General features: G+C 34.3%; 1 protein-coding gene across 7 annotated transcripts in view; it reads left to right on the top strand.

Moving 5' to 3' along the window:
- The window catches only part of IQCM (IQ motif containing M), a 436,649-nt gene that overhangs the window by 227,026 nt on the left and 183,609 nt on the right, over positions 1-26,014 (top strand). For all 7 annotated transcript variants that reach the window (XM_038558977.1, XM_038558978.1, XM_038558974.1 and 4 more), the window contains 2 exons: positions 6,017-6,161; positions 18,719-18,853. In XM_038558977.1, coding sequence (XP_038414905.1) covers positions 6,017-6,161; positions 18,719-18,853 — 280 coding nt within the window. The remainder of the gene's footprint in view (positions 1-6,016; positions 6,162-18,718; positions 18,854-26,014) is intronic.

Below are 26,014 nucleotides of genomic sequence, written 5' to 3'. Positions count from 1 at the left end.
GAGATAGAACAATGAGAGGCTGAGAGTTGGCTGGGAGGATACTGGCAGTAGAGGAAACTGAGATGGCTGTCAGATTAAGCATGTCCTTAAAAACCATGCTAAGGAGTTTATGCTTTTACTTAGTTTATGGGAATGAATGACTTTAAAGCAGATAAGTGACATTAATAGATTTACCTTTTAGAAAAATTACTGACTGGGCAATGAATTGGGGAAGAAGGTGACACAATTAGAGGGAAGACAATCACTATGCTTTTTCAATAATTCAGTGTGTGATAATGATAGCTTGAGTTAGGGCTGGAGAGATGGAGCAAAGGATAGGAGATTGGGTTTGAATGGATTTAAAGATAAGAGAGAGAGACGAGTCAAGAACAGTTCCTCAGTTTTTGTGCTTTTTGTATTGGGCTACCTGGTGGATGGTTGTGAAATACAAGATTTAAGAGGAGAGCAGATAGGAGAGGGAAGGAAAGGAAAGGAGTCCAGTTTTCAACACTGACTTTGAACTACCCATGGGAAATCTATGAGATGTCTGCAAGGCAAAAAGTATAGGTCCAGAACTCAGAAGGAAGATTGGGCCATGAGGAAACATTTAGAATTCATCAGTAGTTCTTAAATTCTTTTCCACCTTAACACACTTGAGGAAGACAATAAAACATTCCCACTCATGAAAGTAGCCCCAATTAGGAGTGATTCTCATGTTATCTGTGAGGAAGCTCTTTATTCAGGTGACTGGTTGGCTCTCTTCATTCAGGTCTGTGCTCATTGTTAATTATCAAAAAGCCTGCTCCATACTACCTTGTGAAAAATAACATCCAGTCTGGTCACTTCCTATTCTATTTAAAACACTTCAAGCCTCTTACTGACACCCAACACATATATATTTGTTTATTGGATTGTTGTTCCTTCCATTACAGTGCAACTCCTTGAGACAAGAATTTTGCCTTTTCTGTTCAGTAATCTGTTCACAAAGTCTAGAATATTCCTGCTACATATTAGGTTCCTAATTAATTAATTAGATAAATTATGTAAGTTAAAATAAATTATTTTCAACATGATGGAGGATGTATAATAGCATATTTGGGTCAGAGGATGTGAAGTTTGAGTTTTTTTTCCTAAATATTATGAATTAGCTCCCTGACCAATGATGGCTTCCTGTACTCTGCCCCCATCCATAGATTTGAGGTCATCATTAGTGATAATAACTGAAACCATGAGATTCAATGTGCTGTCCAGGGAGAGTATATAGATTAAGGAGAAAAGCATGTAAAGGGAAAAGCCAATGTTCAAGGGGAAAGCAGGAGATGAAGAATCCAGTTATAGTGAAGTAATAGCCAGAGAGGTAAAGAAGAAAACTGGAATATGCTAGATCAAGGAAATTCAGAGGCAGTTTAAGAAAGAAGGTGGAGTCACTAGTCTCCAATGCTGCTAGGAATGAAGGTCTAGACAGAATTTTCTATCTTTACAACAGTTAATTCATGGATGACCTTGGCAAGTTTCAGTGGAGTGATGTGTGGAAAGCAAGGAAGTGAAAACATCTAGAGAAGATAAATATGAAGTTTTAGGGTAGGATAGTTTATGATGGAAAATATTTAATTAAGTACATTTAAATGCTTATTATAAAAGCCAATAAGAAAGGAAGTTTGATGGTATAAGAGAGATAAAGATAATCCATATAGGCTAAAAATATTGGAAGGCGTGTGTTTATAAGACACTTGACAGGATTAGCCTTAGAGAAGAGAGATGTATTTCTCTGTTGTAAGACCAAAGGATGTTGCTAAGTGTTTAGATTTGGTGATAGGAAGTTGAGATAACAATAATCTAATGTTTTCCCATTGGTTAAAATATGGGACAATGTCATTTGCTAAGAGCGAGCATTTAGAAGGTGAGTTTGAATATTTGAGGAGATTGAATTCCTACAGAAAATGGCAAAAAGAGAAATATATATAAAAACACAGGTAAATTTTCAGACCACTTGAGAACCCAGGTGAAGTTGGTGATCAAGAATTGAAGTGATACCATTCCTCTAAGTTGTTTAGCTATCTTTACTAGCTATGAAAGTAAGGCACAGAGAGTTAACGACATTTGTCTAAAGATGCACATCCAGCCAGTGGCATACTTGAAATTTGAACATCACATCTAAGTCTGTCTGGTTCCAGACATTTTAAAACATTAGACTATTCTAGTAACAATAGTATTCAATGCTCATTGCAAAATGGTGGAGTCTTTTCTCAGATCAGATCATAGCATTGGAGTGTCCTGCCAAAATTAGGTTAAAACTCCCTTCTGATACTGTAGAGCCAGTTGGGGTGTGCTCACATCAGGGAGATGATGCAGAGGGCCACAGATATATTGATATAAAGGTTAAAAGTTGTGTAGTAATCAGAAGCTGCTACTTAAATTTGCAGAGGCACATGGAAGGAAGACAAGATTCAGTGATACAGTTGAATGTACCAAGAATGTACTAACAGTCTTTATACTAAGCAATTTGCAGTAGAAGGATTAAGCATGTGCTTCAGGTATATAATAATCATTCTGACCAATATCAAAGTGAGTGGCAGGTGATACAGAAAAGAGGCCTGGTGAGAGAAGAACCAAACCCAGGAAAGAGACATTTGCTTTAGCTACCTAAATGTGTGCTACCTTATGTGTGGCTAAGGGCTTTACTAATTCTTTAGTGGGTGAGGAGGTGAATTTATATTTGTCACATTTATATATATATATATTTTTTTTATTACATATATATTTTATATATATTTTATAATATATATTTTATATATTATATATATAAATCACATTTAACATTATTTGTGGCTTGTACACTTGTGTGTTTACGTATGTGTGTGTAAGATAGCAATTCAGAATATTACATTTTTGTTTCATTGGGTTTTTTTAGGTTTAAAAGTCTAAAGTAGGTTTAAAAGTCTAGTTTTAGTTTTAAAAACCTTTTCCCTTTTCCTGCTTTAACAAGATTTTTGTATAAAGGCCCTTTTGGATGTCATATGTAAGTGTTTAGATAAGGTTAGACTGTAGTTAATACATGTAGGCAAGTTGTAGGCAAGTTATCTGCTTATATGTCTAAATATTTTTAAAAGTTAAAAAGTTAGATTGTGGAAACATTTGATACAGCTTGAGTGTTAAAAAAAACTCAATATGTAAAGACCTTTTATAAACTGATAAGAAACACACTCTAATGATAATGGAAGAAATAAGTAGAAGACACAAAATAGTACTTTACTGTATGAGAAGCATAAATGGCAAATAAATATGAAAGGAGAGCACTTGAATTAGTAATCAAAGAAATTAAGCCCCAGTAAGTGTCATAATGTAGTGGAATTCTCCAAACAAGCAATCCATGTGTTACTTATTTATTTATTTATTATGTTTTATTTTATTTTTATGTATTTATTCATGACAGACTCAGAGAGAGAGAGGCAGAGACATAGGCAGAGGGAGAAGCAGGCTCCATGCAGGGAGCCGGATGTGGGACTCGATCCCTGAACTCCAGGAGCATGCCCTGGGCCTAAGGCAGACAGACGCTCAGTAGCTTAGCCACCCAGGCATCCCTCATTACTTTTTAAAAACAAGACATGATAATATCAGACAAAAGAGAAGCTGAAAGTGCATACTGGAAAGAATTTTAAACATTGATATATGGTAACTATGATATATTTACCCTTTAAGTCAACAAGGATTGGAAAATTATAATTACTAATTTGCAGTGAGTCTTTTATATTCCAATATTGCTTTTGTAAATATCAATTTTTACATTTTTCTAAAAAATTTTATCTTGAGAAATGTTTAGAAATATGGTGAAAGGTTTACATACTGAGATGTACATAGCACTGTAGTGGAGGCATATTTTCATGCAGAAGACTGGCAGCGAGTCACACTGTAGGAGGAACCATGCAGATGGACCCTTATAAATTTATCTGACTCAACTTCTTAAACATGAAAACCTAGGTAACTTTTTGAATGCCTCAGATCTGATCCCCTACAAGACAGGTTGTATCCCCAAAAAATGGATTTATTAGGTTTGGAGGGAAGACACTTCAGTTGGATTTGATGGCTGCCCAGTGCTCCTGCTCTCTTAGCAAATGTCATCATCCATTTAGGAACTACTCTCCAACCAGGATCCTTTTGGCTCACATTCTAAAGGCACAATGAAAACATTGCTTGATTCTTAATTATAAGCAAAAGAAATCTACCAAAAGATTTAAGCAGAAAGATATTGAGTAGAATATTGGGCAGAGGTTTGGAGAACTAAGTTCAAAAACGTGAAAGGGGGCAGCCCGGGTGGCTCAGCGGTTTGGCACCGCCTTCAGCCCAGGGCGTTATCCTAGAGACCCGAGATCGAGTCCCACATCCAGCTCCCTGCGTGGAGCCTGCTTCTTCGTCTGCCTGCGTTTCTGCCTCTCTCTCTCTCTGTGTGTCTCTCATGAATAAATAAATAAATAAAATCATAAAAAAAAAAAAAATCGTGAAAGGATGATGAGGGTTAGGCAGCTCTCAGGACTGCAACCACAGCCTTTACAGGAGTCTAATGCAGATACTGAATCCTGGGTACTCCTGTCCTTGAAAAATTGATATTACTGCCACAGTTACTCTACCACACAAATAGATTTACCTCTGTTTTGCTCCAAAGCATTACTAGTTTTGATTTAAAAATCTGGTACTAATGTAGATAATGAACAAAACTTCAACAAAGGAAGCTTGGGTCATTAATATCAAATTGTGGGAGGTTTGTTCTGCCTCCTACTAAAATTCATATAATAGGGAATGCTCTACCAGTGTTACTAGTATAACCAATTCATTATTTTTTCTACAAGCTACGAAAGCCTATTGAATAAAAGGCAGATTAAAAATAAACATTGAGAAATTTTTTTAAATATTGAAAGAAATGTAGTAGGAAAGAAACCAAAACCTCACAGAATGCATGAAAAAACAGTAAATTCAAATAAATTAAGAGGGATGTAGTATATAATTAAAAATGTTGACCCTGGAGTGTCCTTGTTTCAGTTTCAAAATCAATTCTGCAACTTGCTAACTTATTAGCTATTGCAACTAACCACCCAATAACTGGGAAAGTTATTTAAAGATTTTTTGCTTCAGTTTTTTTCCTTGTAAAATGGTATACAAAACACATCAAAGGAAGGATGATTCAGAGGGGAATTTATGAACTTAAATACAGTCTTAAAAAATTGCAGTCTTAAAAAATAATGAAAATAGGTGAATTAAGTCTTTAATTCAGAAAGTCAAGAACAGGAAAATATTGCTTTAAAAAGGAATTAATAGAGATAAGTAGATAAGTTAATGAGCCAGTAAATATAAAATGTAAAAATAATTGCATTGATAAAATGGAACTTTATTTGGTTAAGAAAAAAAACCTGAAATAAATTAATTTTTATACTTTAATTTTTAAAGCTATTGTAGTATAAAATAGAAAATGTATATATAGAAAAATATAGTCACAGTTAAAAGGTAAACTGATAAAATTTGCACATATGCTGAAAAGGATTAGTTTATTTAACAGAGTTTTACAAATCAACATGAAAAACCTGAAGACATCCAGTAAAAAAATAAGTAAAATTCACTAATATACAATTTTCAAAATAAAGAAAATAAACAAGGATTTGGGCACCCCTAGTGAATAGCTTAGGCAAGAATCATCATACAGAATAATATCTTAATAAAACCTTTTTATTTCTGGCCAAGTGGGTTACACATTATTGAAATCTGGAAACCATGAAAGTATCCATCATTGAACACTGTATGCTATGGGAATTATGAGTATTTGATGACAAAGCAGCTCATAATGAAGCTCTCTGAACTTCGAGGAGATTATCTCATTCTACAGTGCATGTGTTTAGCCAACCTAGACAATAAACATCAGCAAATACATCTATAATTTAATAAACTGGGTGAAATTGATGAAATGGGAAGGGCAAAACCATATTAAATATATATATATAGAAGAAATATGTAAAAATGGGGCTTTACTGTCTATATTACTGTTTTATAGGCTTTGTCTCATGGACCAAATTTGAGAGCAGTTATAAACATGTATCATAGACTGATCCATCGTGTTAAATATCGTCTTGGCCTTTGGAGGACAAGACAAATTATTAACTTTGCAGAGCTAGAAGAATGGATGGACAGAAAAAAATGTAAGTGATACAGTCATTTCTCATTTGGTTTTAAATTTGGAACTGATTTGATCATTGAAATTTTATATATAATTTACATATAATTACCCATAAAAGCCAAAGTTAAATCATATTTTATATGGCTGACAGCTATTTGCATTTTATTTTTTAAAGCGTTTTAAAGTTTTTATTTAAATTCCAGTTAACATACAGTTTTATATCAGTTTCAGGTGTACAATATGGTTTAATACTACCATCCAACACCTGGTGGCTATTTGCATTTTTTTTTTTTTTTGCTATTTGCATTTTAAAGTGATATGTTATAAATAAATACATGAATGAATGAATGAAGTGATATGTTGTATATTTGATTTAATTTATTAGGATCCTTTGTTTATAAGCAACAGAAAACCCATTTGGTTAATCAAAGCAAAAAGGAAATTTAAAAGAGAGAGAGCATCTGATTGATTTAATTTGAATCATGAGTCCAACACTTTGTAATGGGAGGGCAGAGAACTTTTCTTGAGAGTTGCACAGAAGCTCTATCCACTGCTTACAGTTCCCTTAAGTTTCCTTTAGTTCCCCAAAGGAAAACTGCATATTGCTAACAGAAGAATAGCTAATGGACACCAAGCAGACTAAATAGATATCTATTATGTGTTGCATGTTAGAGTTGAAATTCTGTCCACAGAACAAGTTCCTCAATTTATATCTTAGCTTTCAGAGAGCCTGGTTCCTATTATATTTAATTAATTTACATTGCTTAGGATTAGAATGGACATTACAGCCACTACTTGATTAAAAATATAATAAAGAAGGCTTCTGGTTTCTGGTTCCACATATAGGGAGCTTAGAAATATTCACTCCATCTTAACAACAAATTAAAAAGCTGAATAGAGTAAAAAATTAACTTCTTTAATAGATCTATAAGAGAAGGGAAGATCAGGGCAAACTTCTTCCCCCCAAATTAAAAGGACAAATGTGCAAATACAGAGTTGCAGCTTATTAGAGCAGAGACGCATGAGCAGAAATTGATGTAGGAAGAAACAAGTGTTGGCAAGGATGTGGAGGAAAAGGAACTCTTATGCACTGTTGGTGGGAATGCAAACTGGTGCAGCCAGGGTGGAAAACAGCATGGACATTCTTCAAAAAATTAAAAATAAAGCTACCCTACAATCCAGTAATTACCCAAATAATACAAAACACAAATCTGAAAAGTTAAATGCATGCATATATTTATTGTAGCATTATTTGCAATAGCCAAATTATAGAAGCAAAGCAAGTGACCACTGATAAATTACTGGGTAAAGAAGACGTGGTATATATATACTATGGAATATTACCCAGCCATTAAAAAAAGAATGAAATCTTGCCATTTTCAACAACATGGGTGGATCTAGAATGAATGTCAAATAAAGTAATTAGTCAAAGAAAGACAAATACTATGATTTCACTCATATGTGGAATTTAATAAAACAAAGAAATAAAGAAAAAAGTGAAAAACCAAAACCCAGACTCTTTAGAAAACAAACTGATAGTTACCAGAGCAGGGAGGGGTGTGGGGGATGGGTGAAATAGGTGAAGAGGATCAAGAGTACACTTATCATGATGAGCACTGAGTAATGTATAGAATTGTTGAATCACTATACTGTACAATTCTATATCTGAAACAGATGTAACACTATATGTTAATTATACTGGAATTAAAATAAAATTTAAGAAAGAAAAAAAATTGGTGTAAAAACCAATGCCAGATAGCTAAAATGAACCATCATTAACAAATAGCAAGAAGCTCGGTGTGAACAATTTTGAGAGTTAAAAGCTCCAGGAGGACACAGTCATAAGAAGGCCATAACAGTATTTTGATATTGACCTCCAGGAGTTTGACCAGATTCCCATAGTAAATATCAGATAAAGGAAACCATTTCAAAATTTGCCAGAGGACACTCTTCTCAAGAAGGCCTACCTTCAGGGGAAATTAGTTAATCAGAGCCTAACCTGGTAGGTTATTTGAGGACATACCTGACTTGATAAAGAGAAACACCCAACTTCAGTCCATTCTGTCATCCTGTCTCATTTATAAAGGGGGAGGAAAAAAACTGAAAAGTACTTGTATAGTTCACAGTCCAGAGACATAGGGTCACTAAGAGAGTGAGACCTAGTCATAGGTCTATAGAATACTTCCTCCCACACTTTACCACAACATTACTAAAGGCCTGTTTATAGCAGTTCCTTTTACCTGATATATCATGTCTGGCTATGAAGAAAATATTACAAAGTATACAAAAAGACAAAAAGCACAATCTGAATAGACAAAGCAAAAATTGGAACCAGATATGTTGGAGTTATCAAACCAGAGATTTAAAACAGCTATGATTAATATACTACAGGCCTAATGGGTAAAGTAGACATCATGCAGAAAAGATGGGTGATGTAAGCAGAGAGATGGAAATACTAAGAAAGATCCAAAAAGAAATGCTAGAAATAACACTGTAATAGGAATGAGGGATGCTTTGATGGGCTTATTAAGAGATTGGACATGGCTGAGGAAAGACTCCCTGAGCTAGAGGATGTATCAGTAGAGTCTTTAAAAACTGAAAAGCAGAGTTAACAAAGATTGAAAACAAATAAACAAACAAAAAAACCCTGAGCAAAATATGCAGGGGCTATGGGACAACTACAAAAGGAGTAATATATGGAAAATGGGAATACCAGAAGGAGAAGAAAGAAAAGGACAGAACAAATATTTAAAACAATAAAGACTGAGAATTTCTCCAAATTATTCTTGGACACCAAACCACAGATTTAGGAATCAGATTAGGCAACACTAAGTGAATACATTCCAAAAACTACACTTATTTTTGGTGTGGGCATATCATCTTCCAACTACAGAAAATCAAAGATTAAAAAAAATCCTGAAAGAAAACAGATGGAAAGAGCATTTTACCTATAGAAGAAGAAAGATAAGAATTACATTCAATCTATTTGAAACTATTTAAGCAAGAAGGGAATGAAATATTTAAAGTGATGAGAGAAAAAAACCCCAACAACTTAGAATTCTGTAGCCTGCAAAATTATCCTTAAAATGAAGGACTTTCTCATACAAACAAATATTGAGGGTGTTTGTTGCAAGTAGGTCTGCCTTGCAAAAATATTATAAGTTCTTTAGAAGAGAAGGAAAATAATATAGGTCAGAAACTCAGATCTACATAAAGAATAATAATGAAGAAGAAATAAGAAGGTAAAATGAAAATTTTTATTTTTCTTATTCCAAAGTGATCTAACAAATGACAGTTTTTTCAAATAATACTAACAATGTACTTAGTCATCCATCAGCTTATGAATATAGCTTATATGCTTATATATGCTATTATATGTGTGGTTATGTATGCTTATATATAAGTGAAGTGAATGACAGCAAGATATGGGGATGGGGGAATAAGTATTAGTATTATTTTGTTAGTATAAAGTATTTACACTACCCATGAAGTGGCAGAGTGTTATTTGACAATGGACATGGATTAACTCTGAATGTGTATTGCAAACTATAAGGAAACCACTAAAACAAGTAAAATCAAAAACAGAAAAGAAGTATAACAGATATGGTATGAAAGGAGAAAAAATGGAATCATTTGCATGCCCAATTAAAACTACAAAAGGCAAAGAAAAAGGAAGGTAAAAATAAGAACAAAGAACAAAGTCAACAAATAGAAAACAGTAATAGATATAGTGGATATTGTTCCAAATGTATCAATAACCTCTTTGAAAGTTAATGATCTAAAAGCACCAATTAAAAGACAGAAATTGTTAGAGTAGATTAAAAAACACGACCTATGTATATTGCCTATTAGAAAGCCACTTTAAATATAAAGATATCTATAGATTAAAAATAAATGGAGAAAATATACCATGCTGATGCTAATCAAAAGAAAGCAAGAGTAGATGTATTTAGTTTAGACAGAGAAGACATGAAAATAAAGACAGCTATAGGGGTAAAGAAGGGCATTACATAATGATAAAAGGGTCAATTCTTCAAGAAGACAATACAATTCTAATTGTGTATGTGCCTAACATTGAGTGTCAAACTATGTGAGACAAAAGATAGAACTGTGAGGAGAGATAGAAGAATCTACTTTCACAGTTAGAGAATTCAATACCCCACTCTCAGAAATAGACAGGTAAAGCATGCAGAAGATAGGAAATGGCATAGTTCACCTAACAATGCCATCATTCTACTGGACGTAATTGACATCTCTAGACTTCTTCATCCATCAACAGTAGAAGACATATTTTTCTCAAGCTCATATGGAATATTCACCATGATAGATCATATTCTGGGCCATAAATACACCTTAACAAGTTTAAATAATAGAAACCTACAATGTGTGCTCTTAGAACACAGTGAAATGTAATAGGAAATTAGTAATAGAAAGATAATTAGAAAATTCCAAGATATGTGGAGATTAAACAACCTGCTTTTATATAATACATCAAAAAACAAATTTAAAGAGAAACTTAAAAATATTTTGAATTAAATGAAAATGAAAAAAACAACTTAGCAAGATTTGTGGGATGCAGCAAAAGCAGTGCTTACAAGGAAACTTATATTATTGAATTCATGTAGTAAAAAAGAAAGATCTAAAATCAGTAATCTAATTTTCCACCTGAAGAAACCGGAAAAAAGTAGAATGAATTAAGCCCAAAGTAAACAGAAGAAAAGAAATAATAAATAAGATACAGTGCCTGCCTGGCTCAGTTGGTTAAGCATCTGCCTTTGGTTCAGGTCATGATTTTAGCATCCTGGGATCAAGTCCCGCGTTGGGCTCCCTGCTTAGCATGGAGTCTGCTTCTCTTTAAATCCCTCCTCCTGTTTGTGCTTTCTCTCTCACTCTCATACTCTCTTTATTAAATAAAAAAAAAATTTAAAAAAGAAATAGGATAAATCAATGAAATTGAAATCAATAGAGAAAAATTAACTGATGTAATAGCTTCTCTTTTGAAAAGATCAATGAAATTTATAAACCTCTAGCTAGACTGATGAAGAAGAAAATAACAAGAACACACATTATTAATATCAGAAATCAGAAAGAGGAAATGTTTCTATAGATCCTTTGGACAGGGATCCCTGGGTGGCGCAGTGGTTTAGCGCCTGCCTTTGGCCCAGGGCACGATCCTGGAGACCTGGGATTGAATCCCACGTCAGGCTCCCGGTGCATGGAGCCTGCTTCTCCCTCTGCCTATGTCTCTGCCTCTCTCTCTCTTTCTCTCTCTCTCTCTGTGACTATCATAAATAAATAAAAATTAAAAAAAAAGATCCTTTGGACATTAAAAGGAAAATGAGGAATACTATGAACAACTCTATGCTTACAAATTTAATATCTTAGATGAAGTGGATCAATTCCTTGACGGACACAATCTGCTGAAACTGAAACAAGAAGAGACAATCTGAATAGGCCTATATCTATTAAAGAAATTGAGTTGATAATTAATAACCTCCCAAAACAAAAAGCACTAGGCCCAGATGGATTCACTGGTGAATTCTACCAAACATTTAAGGAAGAAATTATACTAATTCTCTATAATCTTTTTAATTTTTTAAATTAATTAATTTACTGGGAAAGCATGTGAACAGGAGGGGAGGGGCAGAGGGAGAGCAAGAGAGAGCATCTTAAGCAGGCTCTATGTCTACTGTGGAGCCTGACTGGGAGCTTGATATAATGACCCTGAGATCATGACCTGAGCCAAATTCAAGAGCCAGATGCTTAACTGACTAAACCACCCAGGTGCCCCAATTCTCTATAATCTTTTTCAGTAGTTAGAAGGAGAAGGAATACTTCCTAAGTCATTCTATGAGGCTAGCAACTAGTCAAAGACCTTATAAGAATATTACAGACCAATATCTCTCTGAATATAGATATAAAAATCCTCAATAAAATTATAGTAAATCAAATCCAAAAAAGTAAAAAGTATTATATACCACAGCCAAATGGGATTTCTCCAAGGTATGCAAGGCTGGTTCAATATTTGAAGATCAATTAATGTAATCCATCATATCAATGGGCTGAAAATGAAACATCACATGGTCATATCAATAGATACAGAAAGAGCATTTGACAAAATCCAATATCTATTTATAACATAAGATCTCAGAAAACTGAGGGTACCCTACAGCAAATATTATACTTGATGATAAGTAACTTTCCATCTCTTCCACCTTTCTCAGTAAGATCAGGTACAAAGCAAGAATGTCTTCTCTCACCACTCCTTTTCATACCATACTAGAAGTCCTTGATAATGCAATAAGGCAATAAAAGGACATAAAAAGAATACATATTGGAAAAGAAGAAATAAAGTTATCTTTGTTTACATGATTGTACTGTGTGGAAAATCTGAAAGAATTGACTAAAAAACCTCCTATAACTAATAAGTGATTATAGTAACAATACAGGATACAAGATTAATATCCCAAAGTTAATTGTTTTTGTAAATTCTTTTTTTTTTTAGATTTTATTTATTTATTCATGAGAGACACAGAGAGAGAGAGAGACAGGCAGAGGGAGATGCAGGCTACATGCAGGGAGCCCGACGTGGGACTCGATCCCAGGTCTCCAGGATCACACCCTGGGCTGAAGGCGGCGCTAAACCGCTGAGCCACCCGGGCTGCCCTGTTTTTGTAAATTCTAACAATGAACAAGTGGACTTGAAATTAAACAATAACATTTACATTAACACGTCTAGAATGAAGTACTTAGGTATACATGTAGCAAAATATGTACAAGGTCTCTATAAGGAAAACTACAAAACTCTGATACAATCAAAGAAATGAATAAATTAGGATAGATATTTCATGTTGATGGTTAGGAAGTCTCAATATCATTAGGAAGTCAGTTCTTAATTTGATTTATAGATTCAATGCAATCTCATCCAGAATCCCAGCAAATTATTTTATGGATTTTGACAAACTGATTCCAAAGTTTATATGGAAAGACAAAAGACTGGAATAGCCAACAGAATATTGAAGGAGAAGAACAAAGTTGGAGGATTGGTACTACCCAGCTTCAAGACTTATTATAAATCTACAGTTATCAAAACAGTTTGGTATCGGTGAAAGAATAGACAAATAGATCAATGGAACGGAATACAGAGCCCAGAAACAGGCCCCCTTAAATATAGCCAAGTGATCTTTGACAAAGGAGCAAAAGAAATATAATAGAGCAAAGATGGACTTCAAAAATGATTCTGGAACAACTGGCTATCCATATGTAAAAAAAAAAATCTGAACACAGACCTCACATCCTTCACAAAAATTATATCAAAATGGATTGTAGACCTAAGCATAAAACTATAAAACTTCTAGAAATTAGCATAGGAGAAAATATATATGATCTGGGATATGGTGCCTTTTTAAATACAACGCTAAAGACATGATCCATTAAAGAAATAATTGAAAATCTGGACTATACACAATTGGAAACTTCTACTTTGCAAAAAACAATGTTAAGAGAATGAGAAGCACATGCTGGGAAAAATATTTGCAAAAGACACATCTGATAAAGACTGCTATTGAACATATATAAAAACAACTCAGGATTAATAAAACGAACAACTTGGTTAAAAAATAGGCCAAAGATCTCACCAAAGAAGATATACAGATGATAACTATTTGGAATGATGCTCCATATTGTATGTTATTGGGGAAATGCAAATTAAAACAGTGATATACACTACACCGCTATTAGAAAGGCCGAAATCCAGAACACTGTCAGTATCATATGCTGGTAAGGATGTGGAGCAACAGGAACAATCATTCATTATTAATGAGGATGCCTGTGATACAGCCATTCTGGAAAACATCTTGGTGGTTTCTTATAAAACTAAACATGCTGTTGCCATATGATCCAGCATTCATGCTCATGGTATGGAGGCATCAAAAAATTTATATCCACACAAAACCTGCACATGGATGTCTATATCTGCTTTTTCACAATTGCCAGAGCTTAGTAGCAGCCAAGATGTCCTTCAGTAGATGAATAGATCAACAAATTGTGGTGCATCTGGACAAAGGAGTATATTTACAGTAAGAAGAAATGAACTATCAAACTAGGAAAAGACATAGAGGAATCTTAAATGCTATTAATCTTAAATATTACTAAACCAAAGAAGCTAAACTGAAAAGTCTATGTACTGTATGCTTCCAACCATATGACATTCTAGAAAAGGCAAAACTATGGAGAAAATAAAGAGATTTATATTTGCCAGATGGGGTGAGGAGGGAGGATTGAATTGGCAAAATATAGAAGATATTTAAGGCAGTGCATCTATTCTGTACAATACTGTGCGATACAATAGTGCAGTGATGGATATGTGTCAGTATATATTTGTCTAAACCCACAGAATGTGTAACACCAACAGCGAACTATGGGTAGAGTGTGAGCCCTAGTGATTATGACGTGTCATCCTTGATAGCAAATCTATAACTTCGTGAGTGATGTTGATAATGACAGGAGGCTATACATATATGGATGTATGGGTTTATGAGAAATCTCTGTACCTTCTTTATTTTGTTGTGAACTTAAAACTTCTCTTAAAGAATTGTCTGTAGGGGCGCCTGAGAGGCTCCATTGGTTAAGTGCCTGCCTTCTGCTCAGGTCATGATCCCAGTGTCCTGGGATCAAGCTCCCTGCTCAGTGGGAAGCTTCTCCCTTTGCCCCTCCCTGTGCTCACGTTCTCTCTCTCTCACTCCGCATGCTCTTTTTCTCTCAAATAAATAAATAAAATATTTTTTAAAATTCTTTGAAAATAATAAACAAAAAACAATAAACTGATGCAGGTGAATTATATTTAATTAAAATCAGCATCTTACTGCTTTATAATGTAAAAGTGCTACATTTTTGGTAATGTTTCATCTAATCATAAGACATGTATTTCACCGAGGACTGTAAGTTCCATGAAGACAAGGGCTGTGTCTGTTAACATTCATTAATGAATAACCATTCATTAAATGCCTGGCTTATGAAAGGGCTCAGAAATATTTGCTAATAGTTTTCTTTAAGTTTATTACCTATGCTAAAATTATGTGTCAAAAGATATTTACAGAGGACCAGAATTCTTTGCATTAGAATGACTCCTTTTCTGTGGCTAGAGGTTAAGGAAAGAAGTCAAAGAGAGAGATTCTATACAAGTTATAGAATTAAGCGAGATCAAGTAACCCAGTCCAACAGCTTGATTTCCACAGAAAAAGGCAAAAAGGAGCAGTGTTGGAGATGAAAAGATGGGAAGAAGGGAGAAAAAGAAAGCACATGAGGGACAGAGGCAAAGAAAGAGAAAACCTTTCTCTCATTAGGTAGCTGCTGGGACTCCTTTTACCTAAAAGCCCTTTAAAAAAGAAGTCAGAGAGAGAGATTATACCCACGTGCATTCAGATTTTAGGACTTTTATACATTATCTCTGTACCCATTAGTACAAAATTCAGAAAGATAGTTTTTTAAAAAAAAATTGAGGATTTTACTAAGGGTTGATATATAACATTATATTAGTTTCAGGTGTACAACATGATCCAATATTTGTGTACATTGCAAAATGATCACCACAGCTAAGTCTAGTTAACATTGGTCACCGTACATAGTTACAAAAATTTTTTTTCTTTCATGGGAACTTTTAACATTTACTGCCTTAGCAACTTTTAAATATGCAATATAGTATCATTATAGTTAATAAAGATATTAATACCTTATTATGGTTAATAATTTTAAGTTTTGTAATCAAGTATGAATATACAATATTATACTTTTATAAAAATAATTACTAGGACCTTACAGTTATTACATTGGACGCTTTTTCCACTTATTTTATTTTTTAGGTACTGACTACCAAATCATATATCCTTTCCAAAATACTCCCACTATTTTACAGTTAATCTTGTCTTCATCCTCAAGTCTATCACTAAATTCATTTTTTTTAACCTTATAGAATCTCGCTTATTTTTTTGTTTTACTTTCTTGCCACAATTTCTCCTCTTTGATTTGTAACTGCAGATTTTACTCTTACTGTACCTTAATCTTACAGTTTGAAAAAAAAAAAACGTGGTTTATTTTTCCAGGCTGGACTTTGGTGGTTTCTGGCTGAAAAGCACTTTGAGTTGAAGTCTTAAAGAAAGTCTGAGGGGAGCCAAGTGGATCTATGGAATGTTCTAGGCAGAGGGAGCTGCAAGCACAAAGGCAGAAAGTTGGAGGCTATTAGTGTTGGAGGAAGCTATTACTATTATTGGTATGGGGCAATAGGAGAACAAAATGAGATGGGAGATGTAGCAGGGAGTGGGAGCGTAGGCTGTGTCAGGCTTCATAGACTGTTGGTTGGGAAGCCCACAGAGGACTGTGACCTGAGAGCTATGATGCAACTTCTACTTGAACACATCCCTCTGGCTGTTTTGTGGAGAGTAGGCTGGCATGAGGTAAGTACATAAAGGAGTCCAGTTGGGACAGACAATGCTTTGTCCAACATAGGACCTAAACAGTAGAAGAGAATTAGCTAAATGAATGATTTAAAGAATTACCAAGTAAGGCATCCATTTGTACTAAGGGCTAAAGTAACTCAAGAGTCCATAGAGTTTTCTAGTTCTTATTTGCCTTTATGTTCCTCAGAAAATTCTCCATCCCTTTCATATGTGGATTGTTAATTAGGTAATATTTGGCAGGTATCTATCTACATACATTTTTAATACTCAATAACTAAAAAAATTCATTTAATTTTTATGATTAGAATTTTATATTGACTGTAATTGAACCTGCCTAGAAAATTAATTCTGCTAGTGTGTTGGTGAACATTTGTTTTTCAAGCATAATATACTGATTAAGTGCATTATCATCTATTAATGTAATTACATGGCTATAATATTCATATGTGTATCAGTTTGATCTAGTGAGAAGCATCTAAAATTAATTAAATGAAAAACTAATAAGAGTAACATACACTTTTTCAAGGAAAAATACATTTACTTAAACAGAAGAGTTAAAAGTTACATTCTTTGTGTGCTAGTTTGGGTTTCTCCAAAATCAGACCCTGGGACAAAACATGAAGTATAACTTATTTATTGGCAAGTAGATCCCAGTAAATACTGATAGTGGAATGAAGTAAGACAGGGAAAGGATGGATGGAAGTCAAAAAAGAATGCTTGATTAGGCGGGTTACCATCAACTGGAGCTAGATCCCTCTAGGGAAGAGTGTAGGCAACTTTCCTTGAGTGCTGGCCCATTTTCCCCCAACTCCCAGTTGAGGGAGAACCAGTGATTGAGGGCCATGGCATTAGGGGCCTGAATTCCCTGGCACTTCTGGTTTGCTGCACAGGTGGGCAGAGTGGAGTCCTGTAGCCAGAGGGAGCCCTGAGGCAATGAAATGAGATGCTGGCAAGTGAAAGTCTGGTCAGCTTGCACAGCAATGTAAGGGGCGAGGCAATATGGATGGGGTACCAACAGCAAGTGCTCTAGTTTGTTTATTTGAAAAGAGAGCAAAAGCCATTGATATTCCAAATATAAACTTATTTTACTGCTGTGTTTCAGCATCTGGAATAGTGGCTTATATTTAGTCACTGAATATTTCTTGAATTTGTTGATGTCTCATCACTGTCCACCTCAACTGAACAAATAAGTGAATAAATGGAAAGTCGAAGCCCATGTGGTTGAGTGCCAGGATAACTAGAGTGTTAGAAACTGCTCTAGTGTCCTTTGTCGTATGGAGCCCATACTTCAGAGCTCAGCCTTTATCGAGGCAGACTGTCATCCTTAAATGCTGATTAACAATCACCTTCCATCATACTTCAGAGTGGGGACTCAGTATCACCTTTTTGGAAAAAAAAATAAGATGTTTATGGGGGAACTTCACTTATAAAATGTATCCATCCATTTTCTTGGTTATTATCTAGCCCCTGTTATTACCGAGTGTGGAAGGTAGGTAAAAGATGTCCCTACTAAGTGGCTTTCTGTAGAAATCTTGAGCCAGGAGTGGCAAGATCACTTTCTGTGGTCACTCACATCCAGTGACCTTAATTAAACTAGGAAGGAGGAATACATGAAGTCAGGGGGCAAAAGTAGATGTCATTCCATTTAGGAGCAAGTTCAGAAGTAGAATAAGCAGCCCAATCACTGATATAAGTAGCTATAAGGTAGACAGAAGTAAAAAAGAGATGAAAAAATTAGGGGAACTAATTAAAAAGGAGTATCAAGATGGGTCAGTAGAAGTCAGGCCCCCAGAACCCTGACATCAAAGCTGTGTCTTATGATGTAGTTTGAGCATTGACGTATGCATGGTCCATGGGCAATTGTCATATAAATCGGGCCAGAGGATGCCAGTAGTCTCTTTAGGGAAACAGGTCCAAATCTGACTGCTGTGGAATGTGGGAGGGAGAAGCATGCCCCATGTCCTTCAAACCTTCCCCAGGAGGCTGACCCAGTGCTACTCTAATCACTAGACATAAAAATAAAACTGGAGTTAAGGCTTCTTTGAATTTAGATGAAACTTTCTGGTAGTTTGTTCTTGACATATTATTTATAACAAAAATATTCTCTTTTATCTCTTTCTTTTAGTTTATGAAACAATGTTTGCTAAGAGAGAAGATTGGCAAGGATTAGAAAGAAGTGAGCTCCTTAAATTCTTCAATGACTGTGGTCATTTCCCAACCCAGCAGCAAATTGACGAGGTTTGGGACTTGGTCCATAGAGGCGAGTGGTTTCCCATTTCTTGTCTTCTTTTCCCTTTCTTTGCCATTCCCTTTCTTTCTTTCCTTCTTCCCTTATTCTTTCCTGCTCAGCGAGAAGCCTACTTCTCCCTCTCCCTCTGCCTCCCCCAACTTGTGTGCTCTCTCTCTCTCAAATAAATAAATATATATGTACATACATGCACACATACATGCATAAAGGAGCTCAAGTGCCAGTAGAAAGATGTGATTAAGGTCAGATTGACAAGGTTGAAGCTTCCTTATAGGTTTGAAGTTCTCTTAGTTTGTAGTTTCAATTTATCTAATTTATTACCTATGGGCTTTGCTTTGCCACTGTTGTATCCTTAGTGCTTAGAACAGTTTTCTAGACGCTCAGTAACTGTTCACAGATTGAAAGAAGCATTGAAATCACTTTGGGCTTTAGGAATCATGACTAGATTGTTTAAGTCATTTTTTTCCTGATGACAAAAATCTTGAATGCTTATTATAGAAAATTTGGGAATCTAGAAATATATAAAACTGCTAAGAAGTAACAATTATAAGCATTTTTATGTCTATCTTTCTGGTATTTTTTCCTGTACATATGACATTAGTTTTATGAAAATTGAGATTATTTTCTACATGTTTGAAAATCTGCTTTTTTTCCTTATCAGTACTTAGAAGTTTCCAAGCCTCATTATACCACATTATTAATGGCTGAGTGATTATCTGTCATATGGAAGTTCTATGAGTTGTTTACTGTCGTACATTTAAATTGCTTTATTTTTTCTTTATGATAATAATAATGAAAAATTAAACTCAGTAAAGTAGTATGAATTAGATATTTCAGAAACTTATTCTGATTATAGTTAGCAATTTAAAATATATTTTTTTCAAATTAATAGTTTCACAGATATTTCCCTCCATTTATTATTTTGGAGTATATCAGAAGACCTAGATTTAGAGCATGGCTCTAGAATTAGCTTTCCTGGGTTTAATTCCTGGCTTCACCACCACTAGCTGTATGTCTTCAAACAATTCATCTATGCTATGCCTTATTTTTCTCAACCATAAAAAGAATATAGTAGTAACTGGAATTATGAAGTTTAAATGAACTGATTTATATAAAATGTGTCCCAATATAACTGCTCATTAAAATTTGCTATTATTATTCTTAAATAATTCTCAAGTACACTTAGTTATTTTTATAATTTTTATTTTGAAATTGTTTAAATGTTGAGCCTATTTTGTATACTGACTCATTTTATAGGGCTTATTTACTGAATGTTTGCTGTTGGTTTCCACTCTCTTTTATCATAATGACCTGTGTGTGCTAGAGGTGATGATATGCTCATTTATGCTCATTTTACAGACAGAGGACTGAGACTTAGAAGGAGATTTTTCTAAGCTCATTAAGTAGAGTTGGAACTTTATTCCTGGTCTCTTCAAGTCAGGTTGTTTCCATTTTACTATGTGGACAATCTTTAAAAGTCTGTGTATGGAAACATAATTAGACAGATGATTAAAAATTCTTGACAGCAAGTACTGCCTTTTATTGATCTTTCACAAGGTAGCCTTAATGCCTTGTGATAAGGTAGGTTTTTTCTGCAAATGATTGAGTTGATTAAATTTATTAAAACTAGAATTTTCAAAAGAAAATTTATTTTAAAGACATATTGTTTTTATTATAATGCCTAGAGTTGGGAGGCTTTCTTTTATAGAAAGGAGCCACTCTAACATAATTTTAAATATATGTCCAATTATGTTGCTCCATCCAGTTAAAAAGATTCCTTTGGTGCATAAGAAGCTGTCATTTGAAATGGAAATATCCTAACTAATGGAAGAAAAACAGAAAATTTATGGGAAATGAAGCTAAATTAATGGTTTTCTAGCTGCTTCTGGTATATATGCCATTTTTAAAAGAATCTGATTTTATGCATTTTAGTTTGTCAGTCATCTTCATTCATACTGACTTCTTTGATTGTGGATAATAGCTCCAGATGTGCAACCTACGCATTTTTTCATCCAGTAGAGTATTTCACCTAACGCATATGTAGTTAATTCAATTGATTAACTTCTTTAGTGTACGACACCAAGTAGGTCAAATTCCTAAAACTGTCTGTATGTGTTCAGGTATTTTTAGCTTTTTTTTCCCCCATTCTTTATTCTCATCACTATGGTAACAAAAAAATTTGTGACTGAGGACAAGATTTTTGTCTGAAATTCTTCCTTTCGGAAAATGAAGCAACTTTAGGCTACGTGTATGTGCTAATCTTAAAAGCTGAAGACTATGCAAACATGATATTATTTGCTATTCATTTAAATCTCAATAAATGAAACTAATAACTATAGAATGGCATATCTGAAAGTAAGGAGAGAAATACATTGTGATTTTATAGCATCTATTCTTGTATATGCCTAATTTTTTAGAAATTTAAAGTTTGAAGGTTTTCCAGTATTTTTCCAGGGTGTAAATAGAACTTTTAGTTTATTTTCTGCGGTTAAAATGATCAGAAAACAACAATGAAGACAAGTCGATTTTCACTATGGAGTCCTAGATAAAAGTATTAAAATCAGAAACATAGAAGTTACTTATATATTATTTAACCTAACATATTGTATACATCTGAAGAAATTGTGACCTAAAAAAATATAATGTGAATTATTTCAGGCTCCCTGACTAGTTCGTTGCAAACTGTAACTAAATCCTGGGCCTCCTGCTCCTCGGAGCACAGACATCATAAACAGACAGCACTGCATTTTTTTCTGTTTTCTAAAGAAAAGACTTTACGTTATTAAATGGGAAACGTATATAATGGTTTTCCCTTAATTTTTTTTCAAATGAATAGGCACTCTAACAATAAAATTTTAATTATGTAGGAAAGGGATTAAAGAGGATTTAAAAAGATAGTGAAAGTTTCCAGGATGTAAGAAATGTGAGACACTGGCAAATTCTGGTGGTAAAAAATGCAGAAGTATTGGAGGTAGCATGACACAAAAGCTTAAATAGCTTCTAAAAGTTTAGCACATACTTATTATAAAACATGTTGAAAATACACATTAAAAACAAAAGATGAAATACTGGCAGAAAAATACTAGCAATTTTATGTTCCAGAATGACATGAAGCTATTGACTAGGAGTCAGTAAGATAGGTAGACAGGTACTATATGGGTCTATACTAGTAGACCACTAACATTTGGGGAGAATATCTGACAATTCTTATAAAATAAAATTTTGATCACACTATCTATTTATGTTGCGGGTACAAATCTCAGTCCATGAACTCACTGTTTTTCTATAACAAGTTAATTTTTATTTCTGGCTTCCATCCATCAAAATAAATTTCAGTCAATCTGGCTTTTCAACCTTTTTTTTCTGAGGTTGTGGCTAAATAAGGATGAAGGGCATTTATATAGTGAATAGCTCATGGAGTGTCTACTGATCTGCAGTATCATCTTTTGCCATAGGCATTGCTTGGTGTATTTGTTCGCTAGGGCTGTCATAACAAAATACCACAAACATGGGTGTGGATCATGGATTACTTTGTGTTTAAAATACTTGGGGTTCATTGAATTTCTTAGATCTATAGATTAATGTTTTTCATCAAAATTTTCAAATTTTTAGCCATTTTTTCATACATTTTCCTCTCTTTCCTTCTGAGACTCTTATTACACTACTGTGAAACCACTTACTGTGTTTCAGAGGTCTCTGAGGCTGTGTTTACCTTTTTTCCAATTTTTGTTCTGTTCTTAAAAGTGGATAGTATCTACCGATCTATCTTCAAGTTTACTTTCTCCCTTCAGCCTTCTCAAATCTGTTGCGACCCCCATTTTGTAAATTCGTCATTGTTATATTTTTTAATTCTAGAATCCACTTAGTTACTTTTTATATTCTATTTATCTCGATAGTGCCCATTTGAGTATCATATTTTACTTTAATTCTTTAAATGTAATTTATTTCAATTATTTGAGCATAATTATAATAGCATTTTTGAGGTCTTTGTCTGATAAATCTAAGTCCACTCAGAGTTAGTTGTTATTGACTGATTTTTCCCTGAGTATGGGTCACACTTTCTTATTTATTTGAAAGTTTCTGTTGTTATCTTTGTTGAATACTGGACATTTTAGATGTTATGTTGTTGTAACTATGGATTCTGGCCTCTGCACTCCAAGAGTTTATTTATTTAGTAACTTGTCTGGACTTAATATCTGGAATCTGATCTGTCTCCCCCCCAAGGTGTTTGGCTGTTCACATCTCTGCTCAGTTACTGTTTTGATTTTTTAGAGTGACTTTTCAAAAGGCTCTCTCTGATTCTGTATAACTTAGTGTATGATTGGACAAAGTGTTTACTCAAACGCCTTGAGTCCTTAAGGTTTCCACCCTCTGCCTATGGATCTGTGTGTGGTTAGGAGCACAGTGTTCAGATGTGCTCATATTTTATATCTGCTTCATATTTTATCTTCCACTGGCACTCTTGGGTCTTTCCTATTCATTCCTATTGTTTTCCAGTTAGTTTGAGATGTGTATAGTGGTTATTACGCCATTATCTGGCTTTCTCATTTCCAGATCTGCCTATCAAATTTTTGGCTTACTTATGGTCACCCTAATTCAGACTGAATTTGGGCCAACAGAGCTGCAGCTTCTCTCCATTTATTTCTTATCAAGTGTATGGCATATACTAGCAATGCCAACGGATGTTGAGTTTTTCCTACCTCTTCAAATCAGTTTAGCTTCCTGACTGGTTGGTGTTTGGCTATGGGGGGAAAGTAATAATCCTCATGTTAGACATATTGATTGATACTAGTTGGGGTCTTCATACTCTTGTCATGATTCAGCTCAGTAGAGATTATGACCTAGTGGGTTTTGTTTGTTCACTAGAGAAGGACAAAAGGCTAAAAAAATATGGATGCAAGTAAATGAATAGAATTCATAGCACAAAATCAGATTATCTGAAATGACACAATGAAGCTGATTTAGGTGTCTGGTCATTGTTAGGACTTTGTCCTAACAGTCCAGTTAGGACTTTGGCACCTATCCTAATGACTATGTAATGAGAATATTTCTTCTATTATCACCTCCACTCACTAGTGAAAAGAGTGCCTGAATTGATTTGCTATGAAGTTCTGTAGCAAGATTTCATGTTTTTGTATTACAGAACACTGGATCACTTTGGAAGTATTTGATGTTTGTCCCACCTGCTCTAATGGGTCTACTGAAAAGCTCTCATGAATGTGTAGACCTTTTCCATGCATTATGAAGATGTAAAGGTTTTTTCAGTGGTGCCTATAGCCCTTATATAGCAAGACTCCACTTTTTTCCCTGGTATTTTAGTAGATATTTGCTGATGCTTTCAGCTACGTGGAAGGTAAAAACACATTTCCTTCTCTGATTGATGATTTTAGCAATAAGTCATAGAGTGAAAAGAAATGCAGTAGAGTGTACTAAATGAATTCCTTCCTTGGTTGTGGCAATCCAGAATCTTTTTTTGATAAAATTGTTGTTGCAAAATATTCAACAAATGCATTTTGAGTGCTTTATATGAGCTGTGAAATAAATTGTAGTTCAAAGGTCTCAAAATCCACATAATAACTGAAGAGACATGCACATACATAACTAGATAAATGCAATGTTGTAAATACTTATACAGTAGTATGGAACACTAAGCTGATACAAATACTATGCTTTAAGTTTGGAAATCAAAAAGGGTTATAGAGAATGTTGGAGATGAGTGAATCATTCTAGGATGAGTTAACTAGATCATAAAAGAAAGAAGTTTCACACATAAAAGAGAGATTGTATGCAAAACAAATGAGAATTTTTCGGTCAGCTGGTAACAGCAAATAGGAGAAATCTATGTCCACTGGTGGATAACTGGATAGGGCACGATTTTACTAAAATTTCTAGCTAAACGATGCCAGATCATTCATTGAGATCTAGTTGACAGTGGTTGCTTTTGCTTATAAATTCTTGTTTTTAATCCTTTATTCACCTGACATCTACCTATTGGAAATGGATGTTTTCAAATCCATAATGCAAATTAGATTTTGGTTATAAATCAATCTTGTGTCAGTAGGAGCTATTTAAGCATTTTCCCCTAAAGCTTGAATACCCCTCCATAAACTAGAGATTGGACCCTAGGGGCAAAGAGCAACCCTGAAAGATCTGTCTGTCATCACCTTGCTTCAGCTACCTAATCCAAGCAGCTGCTCCTACAATTTTGTCTGCTTTCTCCCCTAACACTTTTTAAAGATGGTTCTTGACATTTTGTCTCATCTTTCATCATTTAACTCTGTTAATGCCTTCTTTCACCAAGCTATGGCTGTGCAAAGCCTGTGAAAGCCTATGCTAATGATATGCCCTGGGAATGATCACGGCCAGTGAAAGACTTTCCCCTTTCCCCTCTTTCCTGTCTTCCTGCAGTCATGTGAGTTGTTACTCCAATTAGTAAGTTACTCTAATTAGCCGTCCTGGGATTTTTTTTTTTTTTTAAGCCTTTGAGTCTTTTATTGTTTGGGTTGAAATATTTGTACCATTGTTGTATAAGCTACATAGAAGAAACTGATTAAATTTTGTAATATTACTTACCACTAGCTATTTTTCTAAAGCCTGTCTGTTTTTGTTAAGTAGAAAATAACTATCTTCAAGAACAGCAGGAACAGCAGGGGTTTGAGAGTAGTGTAACTTCAATAAAGGTATAATTACTTTCATAAGTCTATTAGAGGGCAAGGCTTTAGGCTGCTTTTGTTAGATCACTGTTTATTAAGATTACACTCCCCATACTCTTATGATGTAAAGATTCACTAGCAAGTCTTTGTTTTATATGATTAAATTACTATAATATTAGGAATATGAACTCCCTATTCAGAACAACTTTCTAGCAAATTTCTGACAAATAAACATTAAGATAAAATAGTTCATCTGAAATTCTTATGAAATGAAAAATTTTATGTATAGTATAATTATACCAACATCACAGTCATAGCATTAAAGAACTTTGTTTTTTTCTGGTTTTCCACTTGATCAAGAGCTCCATTAATTCCCCAATGAAGTGAAACTTCCAAAGGAATTAAAGTAATTTTCAGCCCTTAACAGTCAAGTGAGTTTTGCAGACCTCACCCTGTCCACTTTTTAAGTCACCTTCAGAAATGCACATATTCTAGCCTTTCTGAATAAAAGTTTTAAAAA

This window comes from Canis lupus, chromosome 15 (genome assembly GCF_011100685.1).
Source record: "Canis lupus familiaris isolate Mischka breed German Shepherd chromosome 15, alternate assembly UU_Cfam_GSD_1.0, whole genome shotgun sequence".
Taxonomy (NCBI): Eukaryota; Metazoa; Chordata; class Mammalia; order Carnivora; family Canidae; genus Canis; species Canis lupus.
This window is presented reverse-complemented; position numbering and strand designations above follow the sequence as displayed.